This window comes from Epinephelus lanceolatus, chromosome 8 (assembly GCF_041903045.1).
Source record: "Epinephelus lanceolatus isolate andai-2023 chromosome 8, ASM4190304v1, whole genome shotgun sequence".
Classification (NCBI taxonomy): domain Eukaryota; kingdom Metazoa; phylum Chordata; class Actinopteri; order Perciformes; family Serranidae; genus Epinephelus; species Epinephelus lanceolatus.
The window spans coordinates 12,737,561-12,753,017 of record NC_135741.1 but is presented as its reverse complement, the minus strand read 5'-3'; the positions used below and the strand labels follow the sequence as shown (position 1 = coordinate 12,753,017).

Genomic DNA, 15,457 nt, shown 5'->3' with positions numbered 1-15,457 from the left:
CTGATTATACGAATGTTTCCAAAAGTTATGTTTTAAGCTAATGCCAACTGTCACTTTTAAGGTCTTTCTTTGATCATCACCAGTTTGGGTGAGTTTACATTTTGCATTAAAGTTAAAAAGTAAATAATTACTGTTGTTAAACAAGGATTTTTAATCACAAAGTAACTCGTTGATGTCTCATGTGTTTCAGCCTCCTCCTACAAACTGATGTGTTACCACACCAACTGGTCCAAAAATAGAGCGTCCAATGGGAGATTCACACTTTCAGATATTGATCCAAACCTGTGTACCCATCTGATCTATGCCTTTTCTGGCATTAATTATGCCAATGAGCTGGACCCTAACGAATGGGGTTACGCACAAAGTTACATTTCCTTTAACGGACAAAAAGATAGGTCAGTGCTCTACACTTTAAATATCCTGCCAACTGTCATTTACATGTTAAATAATCACTGCTCAACTTCTATTCTCAATAGCAATCCAGATCTCAAAACCCTTCTGGCAGTTGGTGGTTGGACCTTGGGCACACAAAAGTGAGATATGTAATTACAACATACTGACAAATATTTAATTAAACACCGTATGTAGCGTCTTCTTCAGTGCACATTTTTGCTTGAATGTTCAGATTCAGCACGATGGTATCAACTGCAGCCAACAGAGAAAAATTCATCCAGTCATCCATCACACTACTGAGAAGGTACGGGTTTGATGGGATAAACCTGGACTGGGAATTTCCTGCGACACGAGGGAGCCCTCCAGAGGACAAACAGAAATTCACACTGTTGTGCAAGGTTAGATCCACAATGAGACATTTGTAATCAGAAATATATTATACACAATGGATATAATTATGATGTATTTGATATTTGATCAGGTCAGACTGACCCATGTTTCTACGTTGTATAGGAACTCCGAATTGCTTATGAGGCTGAGGGAACATTGACTGGGCGTCCCAGATTATTGGTCACTGCTGCTGTGGCTGCTGACGATCCATCAATATCAGTTATGAAATCGCTGAGCTTGCCACGTAAGCTACACTGTTTTTTTTTAATTTTACACTATTATTATTGTTCCAGTGATTAGCTGGATTAGTCGTGTTATTGACCTTGATCATACTTGGACCTGGATTTCATTAATGTGATGGCATTTAACCTCCATGGTGCCTGGGAGGGGGTCACCGTGCATCACAGTCCCTTGTACCAGAGATCCCAAGACACAGGAAGCAGCGCATACCTTACCACTGTGAGTTATATTATATTAGTGAAGATAGGACTTAGTTTAGTTTTACAGTAGGTGTACCTTTGTAATAGTATTTTACTTGACATGAATTTCAGTTATTTCACTTTTTAAGGAGTGTGTGTGGTGAATTATAGGGTCAACTTTTGAAGTTAATATGGTCCATTTCAGAATGCAAGTTTAATTTAAATTAAGTTTATATTTGTTTCACTGTACCACTTTTCCAATTATTTTTATCAATATTATTTATAGCCATTTAATTATGAATACCTTTAAACTATCATGTTCTTGTATGCATGCAACTTTCTAGAATAGGACCGAAAATGCAGTGATATCGGGCAACAATGAGTAATACAAACTGCCTGTTCAAAATGGCACTGTCAGTGGCCCGTGGTAGCTGTCAGTGCCATTTATCTCAATTAAAAGGGGGACTGTAGCTAAATACATTGTTGTTCAAATTAACCATAATGCTGTAATTCTTCTGCATTTCAGGACTTTGCAATGCAGTATTGGCTGAAGCACGGGGTACCTGCTGAAAAGCTAATAATGGGAATTTCTGCATATGGGCGAACTTTCACCCTGTCCTCTCAATCCAGTGAGGTTGGAGCACCAATAAGTGGTGTTGGCAATGCAGGCCAATACACCAGGGTGGCAGGCTTCTGGTCCTACTATGAGGTAAACTGGAAGCTCTGATCTATTTAAATCAATGGTTTAATCATACATACAGATTTTGATTTGCAGTGTTTCATGTTTTGGATAATATGTTGAATTTAATTGAAATTTGACATTTGACCCCTCCTTTCAGATTTGTCTTTACCTTGAAGGAAAAACAGTCCATTGGATCAATGACCAGAGAGTTTCATATGGCACCACAGGAAATCAATGGGTCGGATTTGACGACAAAGATAGCCTTACTGCTAAGGTAGCTATTTGTTTACTGCTCAGGAACTGTCTAGAAAAATAGTTGTGAGCAAATCCAGTTAAACAGCTGTTGTGTCCGTTCAGATCCCCTGTCCATTCCAACACACCTAACTTTTCTCAGATGTCTAGATCTGTGATTACTGTCATCTGACCCCACCCTAGTGCACAGACTTATTTGATGGGATGTCAATAAACAAGTCACAGTGTTCTATATTATCCAAAGTGGACTGCAGTAGAGCCCAGCCCCGTTTTTAACAAGCATGGCAGACAGTGAGGCAAGGAATTAAGAATTTTGTGTGTGTCTGGAAAATAACTGAGTTCAGAACAGGTTATTATGACTTCAGCTATGACAAACTTTTTTTATTATTATTATTATTCTTTCAGGTGGACTACATCAAAAAAAACAACTTTGGAGAAGTCTCTGTCTGGTCTCTGGACCTGGATGATTTCAATGGACAGTTCTGTAAAGACGGCAAATACCCATTCATCAGCCATCTGCATACTCTTCTGATATCAGGTAAGCCCAAAGGTTGTGAGAAGTGTCCATCTCATCTTTTCAAATAGTGGTTAGAACATTTTATCAGTTGAGATTGGATTCATTGTAATAAGCTTGTATTATCAGTTGTATCAAGTAGAGTGTGAAATCTCATCAGTTAAGCTATGTAATACAATGCAATTATCATGAACACTAAATTATTATGTGTGACTCATTTCCAACACTGAAACTACAACTCCAAATCCAGAGACTCCACCTGTAAAGCCAACAAGCCAGCCTGGCACTGGAACTTCAGCCATTACCACAACTGCCGCAACCACAACTGCTTCTACCACTACCACCACCACTACCGCTGCCACAACCTCCACCTTTACAACCCCTCTCACTACTACCACCACCACCACTACCACAACCCCCCTCACTACCACCACAACTACAACCCCTCTCACCACTACCACGCCACCTCCACAATCTCCCTCCCCACCACTGCCGCCACCACTACGACCCCAGCCACCACCACTAAAAACCCCTGTACTAAAGGAAATGGTCCACAACCCAACCCTACTAACCTAAACTCTTTTTACCTTTGTGCCAATGGCATACCCTACCCCCTACACTGCCCCAAGGGTTTAGTGTTCCAAACAAATTGCAAATGCTGTAGCTGGCCTTCATGAGTGTACATCATTAATATCACTATCCATAAGCAGTAAAATATACTTATTAACAAAGACAGTGTATCACTAACAGCTGTTGCACATAATTTATTTTTATTTCATCACTGCTAAAAAAAAAAAGCTCTATCTTCTATGCTTACTTTATGGTACTGTCGAACTCTCATGGTAATAGTAATACACTGTAGTCATATGCATCCTCATTAGATATCACAAGTGTAAGAGTAAACCCTTTATTTTTCAAAATGATATAAACCGGGTGGAAATTGTGATTTGATCAATGTATTGTGTAATATGTGCAAAAATAAATAAAATATATCACACAACAAAAAAATTCAATCAAATTCAATCGCCTTTATAAATCATGATTCATGAGTCAGTCAGTGATAGTACAGAAGAGGCATGGGCGGTATCATGGTATTAGTATACCAGAATATTTAGAAATCCTGATGATATGATTTTCAAAACTGTCAAAAATGTACGTGTCTATTAAACTCAATGCATGTAGTGCACATCACATGCCACCAGAGGTTAGTCTCTACGGGTGGAACAGGCAGCTGAGCTGACAGACATGGCGACTGCAAGTGGTGGAGATAACTTTAAGACTGTAAACAGCTGCAGCTGTAGAGAAACCGCGCAGGAAAACTGCATGTCTTCACATGTAATTTAGCAAATTAAGGGTTAATTTCAACCAAAACAGTGTTGGTGATTGTTTGAACACTAATACCGTCATAACTGTCACATGCCGTATACCTTGGTGAAATATCAGGAAGGTATGAAAAATATCCCCCAAGCCTAGTACAGGACTCTTTAAAAACACTGTACTTGAATGAAGAGGAAATAAAAAAGAAACATTTTTTTAATGTCACCACTTAGCATTTCCACTGTAAGAAGCATGTTCTTTGTTATATTCAGCCAAAAAATGTTTAAGCAGTCATGTCATTAAAGTCATATGCACCATCATAATTTCAAGTACTACAGTATTCTTAGCAGCTCAACAAAATGGTCATTTCATAAAATTTTACCATCGTGATTTTAAATCCAAAAATCATTACAGCAGTCTTCCGCAAATGTTTTCGTCACAAATGCAAAGGAACTCCACATAGTTATCCCATGATCAGGTCAGTACTGTATGTCATCAAACATGATTGAAAGAAGTCCATTGCTTACTATAAAGCTACAATTACAGGATAATGTAAAATTGCACCTTCTGGCTGTAAAATGCAATCACATCATTTTGTTTTATATTTAGCAACTATACATTAAGCCAAGGTCTTGTTGGTTGCTGTTGAAATTATTCAGACTGAAAATATAACAGATATCATTGAATTGCATTTGTATGATTTGTTAGTCAAACTTTATATTCCTTAGAGTTCATGGGCAGAACTGTGAGGCTCAGGGAGCTTCTGAATGTCACAATTTTGAATCAGACTGGAGTAAAATACTACAAGGTCCTCGTAGTTCTTTTTGGAAATCCGTTCATTGATGCCATGGAATCTAAGAAAAAGAAAAAAAACCTTTTCCTTTATGTTATCGACAAAAAAGAAAATAAGTTTCCTTTGTTCGAGTTCCTCGTGAGGTTCTTGCAGAATAATGTCTATTTATTAGCAAAGCTGAGGGCCAAATTGTACAAAAGGTTGGTTCTATACATAAAACTCCTCTACCATATGTGTCCAAGAGGCCTTTAAGTCTGAACAGTACGAGTAGATCACGCTGTTACATCACAAGTTATGATGTAAGCATATGACCAAAGGCAAAAAGCTCTTTTGATCAAGACGTTGCCTTTTACTTTGCCATATCTGTACAGTGTGTTATTATACTCGCTGCAGCAGGTTTTGTTAAGTCTATTTCAATTTAGTGTTAGACAGTTTAGATTCTTACCTCTGAGCATCACCTGGTTTAAACCAGACAGGAGCGAAGCGATAAATATCATTCGTCAGGTCTTTGAAGTGTCGACTGTCTGTGTTCCCAATACAGATGCCTGCACATTCAAACATTACATGAGAACAGTTATGAAATATTTTGACCTTGATAACCACATTTTTATACAATCAAATATATTTGGATTCTACCTGGAGCAACTGTAACAGTTGGAAACATGTCCAGCACTGTTTTCTTAATGATTTGGTAGCCAAAGGACTTTTCATCATCAGAGCTAACAGGCAGAGGGTCAAACCCTTCAACCAACTCTATCTTCACTCGCTGGTCCCCCACTGTAGACTGGATTAGGTCCAGGACCTAGACGAGACAGCAAACATCTTATTCATCTCAGAATATTTACGTGTAGACATAAGTAATTCTCAAAAAGGAGGATGAATCTTCAACCTCTACCTCTTGTAATGACTGCGCTGAGTGGATTCGTAGATTTACATAAGCTTCAGCAAGAGAAGGGATGATATTCACCTACATGGTGGGAAAGAATTAAGGATTGTACTAAGTAAAAGTGAATTGCTTGCAGTTTAATTCCCTGTGAATTACCCTCTGTTTCATAATTAATAACTGTACCTTAACTCCGGCATTAAACATGGTGACTGCTGTTGTTGTCCTTACAAAAGCATTAGTGTCTGGTTTTCTCTCCAAAACCCTGGAACATAAAACATGACAACTGATTTATTTCAGTGGATACAATTGGGAGACAATACGGCAAATTAATTCTAGGATGTAATTACCTGCTAAGGAGCGGGGCAAACAGCCACAAATTCGACATTATGAACTTCATTGGGAGCCCGAACTGCAGACAAAAATTGAGTATGTGAGTAGAGAGGGATCTAATATGCTACTAGTTGTGATGAGTAGTAGACAAAAAGTTGGTTCTTCTTACCTTGTGTGCCAGATGCTCAAATGTTCCATATTCAGGACCATGACCAAAAAATCTCGGCATAGGGTTCTCCTCTAGTCTGAGGAAATAACACAACTCAGTTAAAGTCTTAGATTTGGGTTTGCTGTTCGAGGAGTGGTAAAGATGTAGAATGTAGTTAAACGTTTGGTACAGCATGAACAGAGAGACTAAAGCTGGGCTCTTACTACAGGAGTTTTGGGCTGAGTTATCCCTGATTTACCCCTCCTGACATTTAGAGGAGATATGTGGTCCAGGACCTTGAGCGGTACCAGTGTTTTGCCCAGATTTACTGATAATCTGAGAGGTTTACAGATCCAGTCTTAAACCTCCCTAACTGCTGACTGACTCATCGGACCGCCATAATAATTTCAAACATAATTGATCTATTAGAATTCACAATCTCGATGATTGTGTTTATGGCCATGTCAGTATGGAGCAGCTGACGATTTTGCCAAGCAATGGTAAACATTCTAGCCCTTTAGGTTAGCTAGCACACTACTAGTGTTAAAATTTCTCACCTCCATTTCTCACTGAAGAATAAACAACCCTTACTGACAAAATCTCCCCAACCATTTTCATATCCACACTTGTTAAGCCTTCTGCTTTTGTTTTTCTCATTGCAAAGCATTAATTTTACAGCAAGTTGTTGCACCACATCTGTCTCTGTTTTGTTTACATCTGCTTCCCCATAATATTACATGAGGTGGTGCATTCATGCTCCCTCTGCCACAATAATCTTAGTAATATCCTGTAGTGTGAGTAGGGCTGGGTGATATAACAACTATGTACAATATATCTATATATTTTCAAGCAAGATATACATTTAGACATACATTTTATATCAATATAAGGTCAAGTTGGGTTACATAATGCATACTGTACCAGTGTGCATCTCTTCACACAGCTTGCTCCACTCACTCACTCTCAAGTTCTCCAGCAACACTAAGAGAGTAGAAGTGCAGCTGTTTGATCTGTCTGTTATCAGTATACAGTGTGACGTCGGTCTATATGTTTCAGGTGCTACGCTAAAGTCTGTTAGTTGAATGAAATTACAGCAGTAGCACACACGCAATCCAGTGCTGCGCTGCTAGTTTTGTTATGGCATGTTATGTGTGAGGTGGATCATAGTGCGTCACGGTTCTTCTTAGTAGATTGTGCAGCATTGAGACAGCGCCTGGATGCAGGCAACAACAAAGACATTTCCTATACAAGACATATATAACGTGGACAAAGTGTCTCTCCTCCTTCCCTCCCTCGGCCTCTGTTGATGTTCTGTGCATAAAAAAGACTAATAGCCTCAATAAATAAAAAGATTAACAGAATTTTACAGCACTAGATTCATTCGAAAGGCCAACAGATGGAAAACAACTTTTTAACTCCCCCCCACAAAGATTTTTAATTATTCCAACTACAATGCATTTAGGCCTACATGATACTTTTATACTGATGTTATAGTTTTGTGTCCTGTGCTATGAACCTTTAAACCTACGTAGTTCCAGTGCTGTGTGCAAAAGCAATAACATACAGCCCTGATATTTATTATATATAATTTTTCATTTACATGTTGTGCAGCTGTATATTTTCAAACAGGGAAAAGGTGCTTGTGACATATCAAATGTGGCTTTGATTTGCCCATTTCTTAGAAAATACCGAGATATATTTCGTGCATTGCCGGTCAGCCTGTAAATACCGAGATATGAACTTCTGTCTATGCTGCCCAGCCCTTGGTGTGAGAAGCACCATTGTTTTCAAGATTTTAAAACTCCAGTCAGGACTTTTAAACTCCTGTAGCCTGAGCCCATCTTGACCAGGATTCATTATATATATAAATGAAATTAGCTAAAAATCTCAATTTAAAGAAAATGTAATTCTCACCTTTTGACTGCTGCAGCTAAGATCCCAATGCTGGTCTCCCTGGGAGGCATTGAGGAGTGACCAGGGCTGGTAGACACACTAAGCTTCACAGTGGCCGCACCCTTTTCACTTATCCCAATTCTACAAAACAAGTACACACACATACAGTACAGGCCAAAAGTTTGGACACACCTTCTCATTCAATGCGTTTTCTTTATTTTCATGACTATTTACATTGTAGATTCTCACTGAAGGCATCAAAACTATGAATGAACACATGTGGAGTTATGTACTTAACAAAAAAAGGTGAAATAACTGAAAACATGTTTTATATTCTAGTTTCTTCAAAATAGCCACCCTTTGCTCTGATTACTGCTTTGCACACTCTTGGCATTCTCTCCATGAGCTTCAAGAGGTAGTCACCTGAAATGGTTTCCACTTCACAGGTGTGCCTTATCAGGGTTAATTAGTGTAATTTCTTGCTTTATCAATGGGGTTGGGACCATCAGTTGTGTTGTGCAGAAGTCAGGTTAATACACAGCCGACAGCCCTATTGGACAACTGTTAAAATTCATATTATGGCAAGAACCAATCAGCTAACTAAAGAAAAACGAGTGGCCATCATTACTTTAAGAAATGAAGGTCAGTCAGTCCGGAAAATTGCAAAAACTTTAAATGTGTCCCCAAGTGGTGTCGCAAAAACCATCAAGCGCTACAACGAAACTGGCACACATGAGGACCGACCCAGGAAAGGAAGACCAAGAGTCACCTCTGCTTCTGAGGATAAGTTCATCCGAGTCACCAGCCTCAGAAATGGCAAGTTAACAGCAGCTCAGATCAGAGACCAGATGAATGCCACACAGAGTTCTAGCAGCAGACCCATCTCTAGAACAACTGTTAAGAGGAGACTGCGCCAATCAGGCCTTCATGGTCAAATAGCTGCTAGGAAACCACTGCTAAGGAGAAGCAACAAGCAGAAGAGATTTGTTTGGGCCAAGAAACACAAGGAATGGACATTAGACCAGTGGAAATCTGTGCTTTGGTCTGATGAGTCCAAATTTGAGATCTTTGGTTCCAACCGCCGTGTCTTTGTGAAACGCAGAAAAGGTGAACGGATGGATTCCACATGCCTGGTTCCCACTGTGAAGCATGGAGGAGGAGGTGTGATGGTGTGGGGGTGTTTTGCTGGTGACACTGTTGGGGATTTATTCAAAATTGAAGGCACACTGAACCAGCATGGCTACCACAGCATCCTGCAGCGACATGCCATCCCATCCGGTTTGTGTTTAGTTGGACGATCATTTATTTTTCAACAGGACAATGACCCCAAACACACCTCCAGGCTGTGTAAGGGCTATTTGACCAAGAAGGAGAGTGATGGAGTGCTGCGGCAGATGACCTGGCCTCCACAGTCACCGGACCTGAACCCAATCGAGATGGTTTGGGGTGAGCTGGACCGCAGAGTGAAGACAAAGGGGCCAACAAGTGCTAAACACCTCTGGGAACTCCTTCAAGACTGTTGGAAAACCATTTCAGGTGACTACCTCTTGAAGCTCATCGAGAGAATGCCAAGAGTGTGCAAAGCAGTAATCAGAGCAAAGGGTGGCTATTTTGAAGAAACTAGAATATAAAACATGTTTTCAGTTATTTCACCTTTTTTTGTTAAGTACATAACTCCACATGTGTTCATTCATAGTTTTGATGCCTTCAGTGAGAATCTACAATGTAAACAGTCATGAAAATAAAGAAAACGCATTGAATGAGAAGGTGTGTCCAAACTTTTGGCCTGTACTGTAAACACAGACTTTATAACACATTTTTATAAATCACTTACATTTTTTACACAATTTAATGGAGACATGCAATTTTAATCTTTGCTTGTGAGTTTGTTACGATGTCAGGCTCGTCCAAGTTATTTACTAAAAAGCTGAACACTTAATATTATGTTTACACTAGAGCATGACAGGTTCTCACAGAGCAGCGGGTCCGTCAAGACCACTGATGACTCCATCAAGCACAGCAAGGCCCTCATCCAGGACAAACGACAGCTGCACACCACGCTGCTTCAGTACACGCACCATGTTCATTGCTCCTTTGTAACCACCGACCTTTGAAAAGCAATATTGAAGGACACAGACATTTGGATATGATATTCAAAATCTTACTTAAATTCACAATTTCAAAAAGTAAAAGTTTTGAGTATTTTAAGTACTTCTTCATCATGACCGAAGCCGATGTAAAATCCTCTGCGTGGAGCATAGCCTTTTATCAGCAAGTACTCCAGTGCCTGAAGTATTCCCTGGAAAAAAATTAAAGCGTATCAGTTTAGTCTGGCTGGCACATAAAAGGTTAACAAGTATATAACTCAACTCTGTTTAAAAGCATGATCACACAAAATATGACTCACCATTAAAGAGCCCTTGTCGTCTATGGTCCCTCTACCATAGATGAAGCCATCTATCTCCTCGGCAGAAAAAGGTGGGGCCTCCCAGCCATCCGACTCTGTGGCAGGTACTACATCGATGTGGGCCAGCAGCAGGTAGGGCACCAGGTCAGGCTGTGATCCTTGCACCCAAAACAGGTGGCTGTAATTGGCCACCAATTCATGACGAACCAAGCTTGAAGAGAAAACTGTTGGGAAGGCTGACACAGAGAGAAGAGTGCAAGCTTAAAGGGGGAACTCTTTTTTACAGATAGAGGTCAGTTTAATATTCAGTATATGAAATAAGTTGTGTAAATTCTTCTGTTGCTCGAGTAGAGCTCTAGAGACTGCTAAAAGTATGTATCAGGGTTATCTTTACCACAAAACCTGTGTTGGCCTGTGTGGCATGGAGGTCTGACAGAAAAAAGATGCTATTGGTTACACTGTGTTAAAAACACTATAAAGAAACAGTACTTATTTGCTAAGGAGACATCACCCCTTTTTAACATCCAACTTTGTTAGAATATAGATCAAAAATAATTAGTTGATTAAATATTTGATAATTGATTCATTAAGTCATTTTTGAAGCAAATTTTCCAAACGTTCTCAATTCTCTATTCAAGGGTGAAGGCTGGCGTCATCCTTGAAAAGCCCACATACTGAAAGCCGCATCCTTCATCTTTTCATTTTTTTGTCAGGGCTGTTGGTCGGAACATTTAGAGTTTACTGAGAAACAAGTATTAAAATGTCACATGAAAGGGGCGTCAGTGGCTTAGTAGATAGAGCAGGCGCCCCAAGTACAAGGCTGTTGCTGCAGCCGCCCAGGTTCGACTCCAGCCTGTGGCCCTTTGCTGCATGTCATTTCCTCTCTCTCTCCCCTTTTCACGCTTAACTTTCCTATCGATTAAAGGCAAAAATGCCCAAAAAAATATATTTAAAAAAAATAAATAAAAATAAATGTCACATGAAAGACTGTAGCTGAGCTATCAGTCAACTAGTGGTGGGGGGAAGTATTTAGTTCCATTACTTAAAGCAGCTGTGCGGAACTTTTTACCATTAATAAAACTATCCCTAGTTCGTATCATGAACACAAATATACAGCAGGCAGTTGTCCTCAGTTTTTAAGAAATTCAGAGCTACACCAGAACATTTATGAACAGGTCTTGCTTTACTACTAATTTGTGTGTAACGTTAGCATGTTTCCACTAATTACTTGGACTGACCTAACGTTAGTAGCATTAGCTTTGCAAGCGAAGGCTGCAGGTAACCGCTTTGCTGTGTTAGGATTATGTTATGTCTTCACTGTGTATCTTCACATAAAAGAATACTCCGACGATTTGGGAGTTATGCCCTTTCTCTATCATTTTTATATTGAGACAACATGATCGATATCTTTTTTGTGTCTGTACGTCCAATGGCTGGGTCTCAGCGGTTAGCATTGCGCTTATAGGAGATCAGTACATCCTGGGCTGTGATCCGCGGAGGGATACACCGGTGAGCAGGCACAGACGTAGTAGTAGCTGCAATGGACGACTTTGAACGCGATTTTGAAGAGTTTCTTTTGTAGCGGACACAGATCCAGAGCCATACCTGTTTGAGCCGGAGTACACAGATGAGGAACTCCATGTGTTGCATGCTGAGCAGGCGAGAAGAGAGGCTGAATCCTCCACTCCCATTTTGGTGCACAGAATGGGATTCGGTGCTACCATCGTTGGGAAGATATATCATCAGGAGGAAAACCGCTGCAGAGAGTGCATCACAAGGAATGAAAACTTTGCAGCAATCACTAATCCTGGCGTGATTGAAACTTTTTTTCATGCTCCTAAGATGAACTGGAAAAAACGCTCCAGGCCTGCAGGAGCTGATGGACAGCTTTCAGTCGGGTGAGTAATATCGTCCGTGTCGTCTCTTTGTTTGCTTTTACCGAGTGACCTAGCGTACCTGTCCCAGAGCCAGCTGGAGCTGTTGCTCACCGGTGTATCCCTCCGCGCAAGATGTACTGACCCCCTACAAGTGCCATGCTAACCGCTGTCTCAATATGAAAATGATAGAGAAAGGGCATAACTCCCAAATCGTCGGAGTATTCTTTTCACATAATAATGCGGACTCAGCAGATGACTTGTTAACTGTTTATTCCTCCTTACATCGAACGTACACGGCTGCTTCTCATTGTTTCCAGTAGCACAACAACGGTTACTACATTACCCAGAATAACTTGAGGCTCACACTACTACGGTAGACTTAGTAGCTCAAAATACACAACAGATTAGATTAGATCAGAACAGAAACACAACAGGAGAATTTACTGAGTAATTTTGCTGTTTCCACTAATTACTTGGACTGACCTGACGTTAGTTAATCCTCTCGCTCTCCAAAACAAATGCATGCGGTAATTGCTGGCTGCAGTCAGAATTTTATGACACCAGGCTGTGGGTGTCATACCGTTTCAACCAAAGTGGCGCTATAATCAACGAAAACGAAAAGTTCCGCACAGCTGCTTTAAGTAAGAGTACTAATACCACACTGGGAAAGTACATGTTAAAAGTCAAAGTTCTGCATTAAAATTTTCACTTAAGTAAAAGTAAGTAAGTATATTTAGGAAAATGTACTTAAAGTATTTAAAATAAAAGTACCTCATGCAGAAAAATCGGGAAAAAAAACAACCAAAAAACCTCAAAAATTATTAAAAAAAGTGAAAATCACTTTAATGTTTAACAAAATACTTGCCAATTAAGTTTTTGTTAATTGGTTAATCAAATAATCATTTCAGCTGTACTTATCTTAACTGCTGGGTAGTTTAATTTATAACAAAACATCATATTTTATCAACTTTTATGTGTTTTATGCAAACATCTTAATTTGTAAAGTGCACAGTAACTTAAGCTGTCAGATAAATGTATTTAAGTAAAAATGACAATACTTCCCCCTGAAATGTCATGGAGTAAAAGTATAAAGGGGCTTGAAAATTAAAGAAAAAAAAAAAAAATCAAATGAAGTAAAAGTACCTCAAATTTGAAATAAATTGGCCGATTAATCAATTAGTCAATCAACACAAATTTATTTAAAATTAATGGAGATAAGTATAAAAAATGTCACATGAAAGACTGTAGCTCAGTGACCGATGATGGAGGAAGTATTCAGTTCCATTACTTAAGTAAAAATACTAATACCACACTGTGAAAGTACTTGTTAAAAGTTAGAGTTCTGCATTAAACCTGCTCCTTAAGTAAAAGTAAATAGGTATGATCAGGAAAATGTACTTTAAGTATTTAAGGTAAAAGTACCCCATGAAGAAAAATCTTAAAAAACACCCAAAAAAACTCAAAACTATTTTTTAAAAAGGAAAACTCACTTTAATATTTATCAAAATAGTTGCAAGTTAATGTTTTGATATGGTTTAATTGACTAATCGACTTATTATTTCAGCTGTAACGTTACTTGTCTAAACTGTTGGGCAGTTTAATTTACAACAAAACATAATAGTCTATAAACTCTTCTTATGAATTTATGTATTACATAAAACTACTAATTTGTAAACATTAACTTAAGCTTTCAGATATATGTAGTGAAGTTAAAAGTACAATACTTCCCCCTTGAAATGTCGTGGACTAAAGTATAAAGTAGCATGAAAATAAAAATAAAAATTCAACTGAAGTTCAGGTACCTCAAAACTGTAAATGTTAAAATGTACAGTAAGTAACGTTACCGTGCTAAGTAAATACAACGTTACTCAGGTGTATTCGACCAACTGACCTTGGTAGCTACAAGAAGTCTGAGTTAGAGACTTTTTAACTTGTAGAAAACCTTCCTTAAAAAAATATAATAGCATGAATTTGGCTGTGCTGTGTTTTATAATTAAATTATGAGTTATGAGGGTGAAGCAATTGACAGAGAAGACAGGAAAAAGTACGACACTAACGGTTAAATTACATCTGCGTAGCTAACGTTAGCTTATTTTTTTAAGCTAATTGACAACGTTAGCTTCCTGATGGGCATCAATTAACGTTAACTGAGTTAGCTTGAACTGCTCGGCTAAGTTACGTCGTGTGGGAGTTTGTAGCCATTGTAAAGTGCACGGTGAACACATTAGTGACTATTTCTGTAACACAATCTAGTGTCTGACATCTTTTGGAGCAGCTTTTCACTTACCTTTTCGGATGAACCTGTCAAAGTGAAGCAGCGCGGTGGTGTTGCTCTCCTTCTCTGAGAATGACACAGTGGGGATCCGGATAGCCTCTGGATAAACGAACAGAGACACCGCTAACGTCTGTTAACGTCTGACACCTGTCAACGTCTCTTTTTAGCTCCATTCCACAGCAGGGTAACGGTTATTAACACTTTACCGACTAGCAGGCGAAATTTACCTTTGAAATTTGCAAGCAGCTCCTCTCTCTGGTGCTGGTCTATGGCAAGAGAGATGTTACTGGTCTTTTCCCATTGTGCGAGATGAAGTCCGACATTAACGTCCAGTGAAAGCGTCCTGATAGATGCTATGGTGAATAACAGCAGGACTGTAATGAGGAAACTGCTGATAATAATCTTTAAAAACTTGATTATTTTGAACTTTGGCCCTGAGTCTGTCATTGTTGTTTGTTGTGACAGCGGAACTCGTTCACTGTGACTGAGTGAGTGTAGGCTGAATTAGTTAGGGGTTGTTGAATGAGAGCCACCTGCTGGCGGTGATAGGAATTACACCTGTAATCCTCCTCATGTAGTACAAGTGGACTCTACTCTATGAAAGATCCCTATTTTGATATCCTAACACCTGCAGAAGAATATAGCATATTTATAGCATATTTTCTATTCTATCTATTATTATATATTTTCTATTTTCTGCATATTTTCTACATATTTTCTGAGATTGTTGCAGGGAAGCAATATGTTTTAAAGACAACAGTCAATGTTGAAGACAGATGTTTTGTTAAATGGCATCAACAGCAACATAAAGGATAACAAATAAAACACATTTTTAGATATAGTCACTTTGAGACATTGATTGGAAATCAATTTGGACTTAC

General features: G+C 39.0%; 2 protein-coding genes and 1 pseudogene across 3 annotated transcripts in view; 2 read left to right on the top strand and 1 right to left on the bottom strand.

Annotated features, from left to right (window-relative positions):
* Positions 1 to 208, top strand: part of LOC117258046 (uncharacterized) — a 29,427-nt gene extending 29,219 nt beyond the window's left edge. The window contains exon 13 of the mRNA XM_078170398.1: positions 191 to 208. Within this exon, the coding sequence (XP_078026524.1) occupies positions 191 to 208 (18 nt within the window). The remainder of the gene's footprint in view (positions 1 to 190) is intronic.
* On the top strand, positions 101 to 3,226 carry LOC117258987 (acidic mammalian chitinase-like; annotated as a pseudogene). The gene is made up of 8 exons (XR_013491976.1): positions 101 to 395; positions 626 to 803; positions 907 to 1,029; positions 1,121 to 1,242; positions 1,729 to 1,911; positions 2,042 to 2,158; positions 2,542 to 2,674; positions 2,901 to 3,226. The product of XR_013491976.1 is annotated as an acidic mammalian chitinase-like (transcript).
* A 432-nt stretch (positions 3,227 to 3,658) lies between these two features.
* pm20d1.2 (peptidase M20 domain containing 1, tandem duplicate 2) lies at positions 3,659 to 15,077 on the bottom strand. The gene is made up of 13 exons (XM_033630253.2): positions 14,804 to 15,077; positions 14,589 to 14,675; positions 10,425 to 10,660; positions 10,230 to 10,316; positions 9,992 to 10,125; positions 8,039 to 8,158; positions 6,146 to 6,221; positions 5,994 to 6,055; positions 5,830 to 5,908; positions 5,656 to 5,727; positions 5,397 to 5,562; positions 5,206 to 5,305; positions 3,659 to 4,821 (listed from the first exon to the last, which is right to left on the bottom strand). Exons 1-13 carry the CDS (start codon positions 15,021 to 15,023, stop codon positions 4,692 to 4,694), a joined length of 1,569 nt encoding a protein of 522 aa, XP_033486144.1. The 5' UTR covers positions 15,024 to 15,077; the 3' UTR covers positions 3,659 to 4,691.
* Positions 15,078 to 15,457: the final 380 nt, after the last annotated feature.

Excerpts from the sequence above, each read along its gene's own strand:
- pm20d1.2 (XM_033630253.2), bottom strand. The coding sequence starts at position 15,023 with ATGACAGACTCAGGGCCAAAGTTCAAAATAATCAAGTTTTTAAAGATT. Across the intron at positions 10,317-10,424 it reads ACGACAAGGGCTCTTTAATG|GGAATACTTCAGGCACTGGA; the intron begins GTGAGTCATATT and ends ATTTTTTTCCAG. Across the intron at positions 5,563-5,655 it reads CAGCGCAGTCATTACAAGAG|GTCCTGGACCTAATCCAGTC; the intron begins GTAGAGGTTGAA and ends TGTCTCGTCTAG.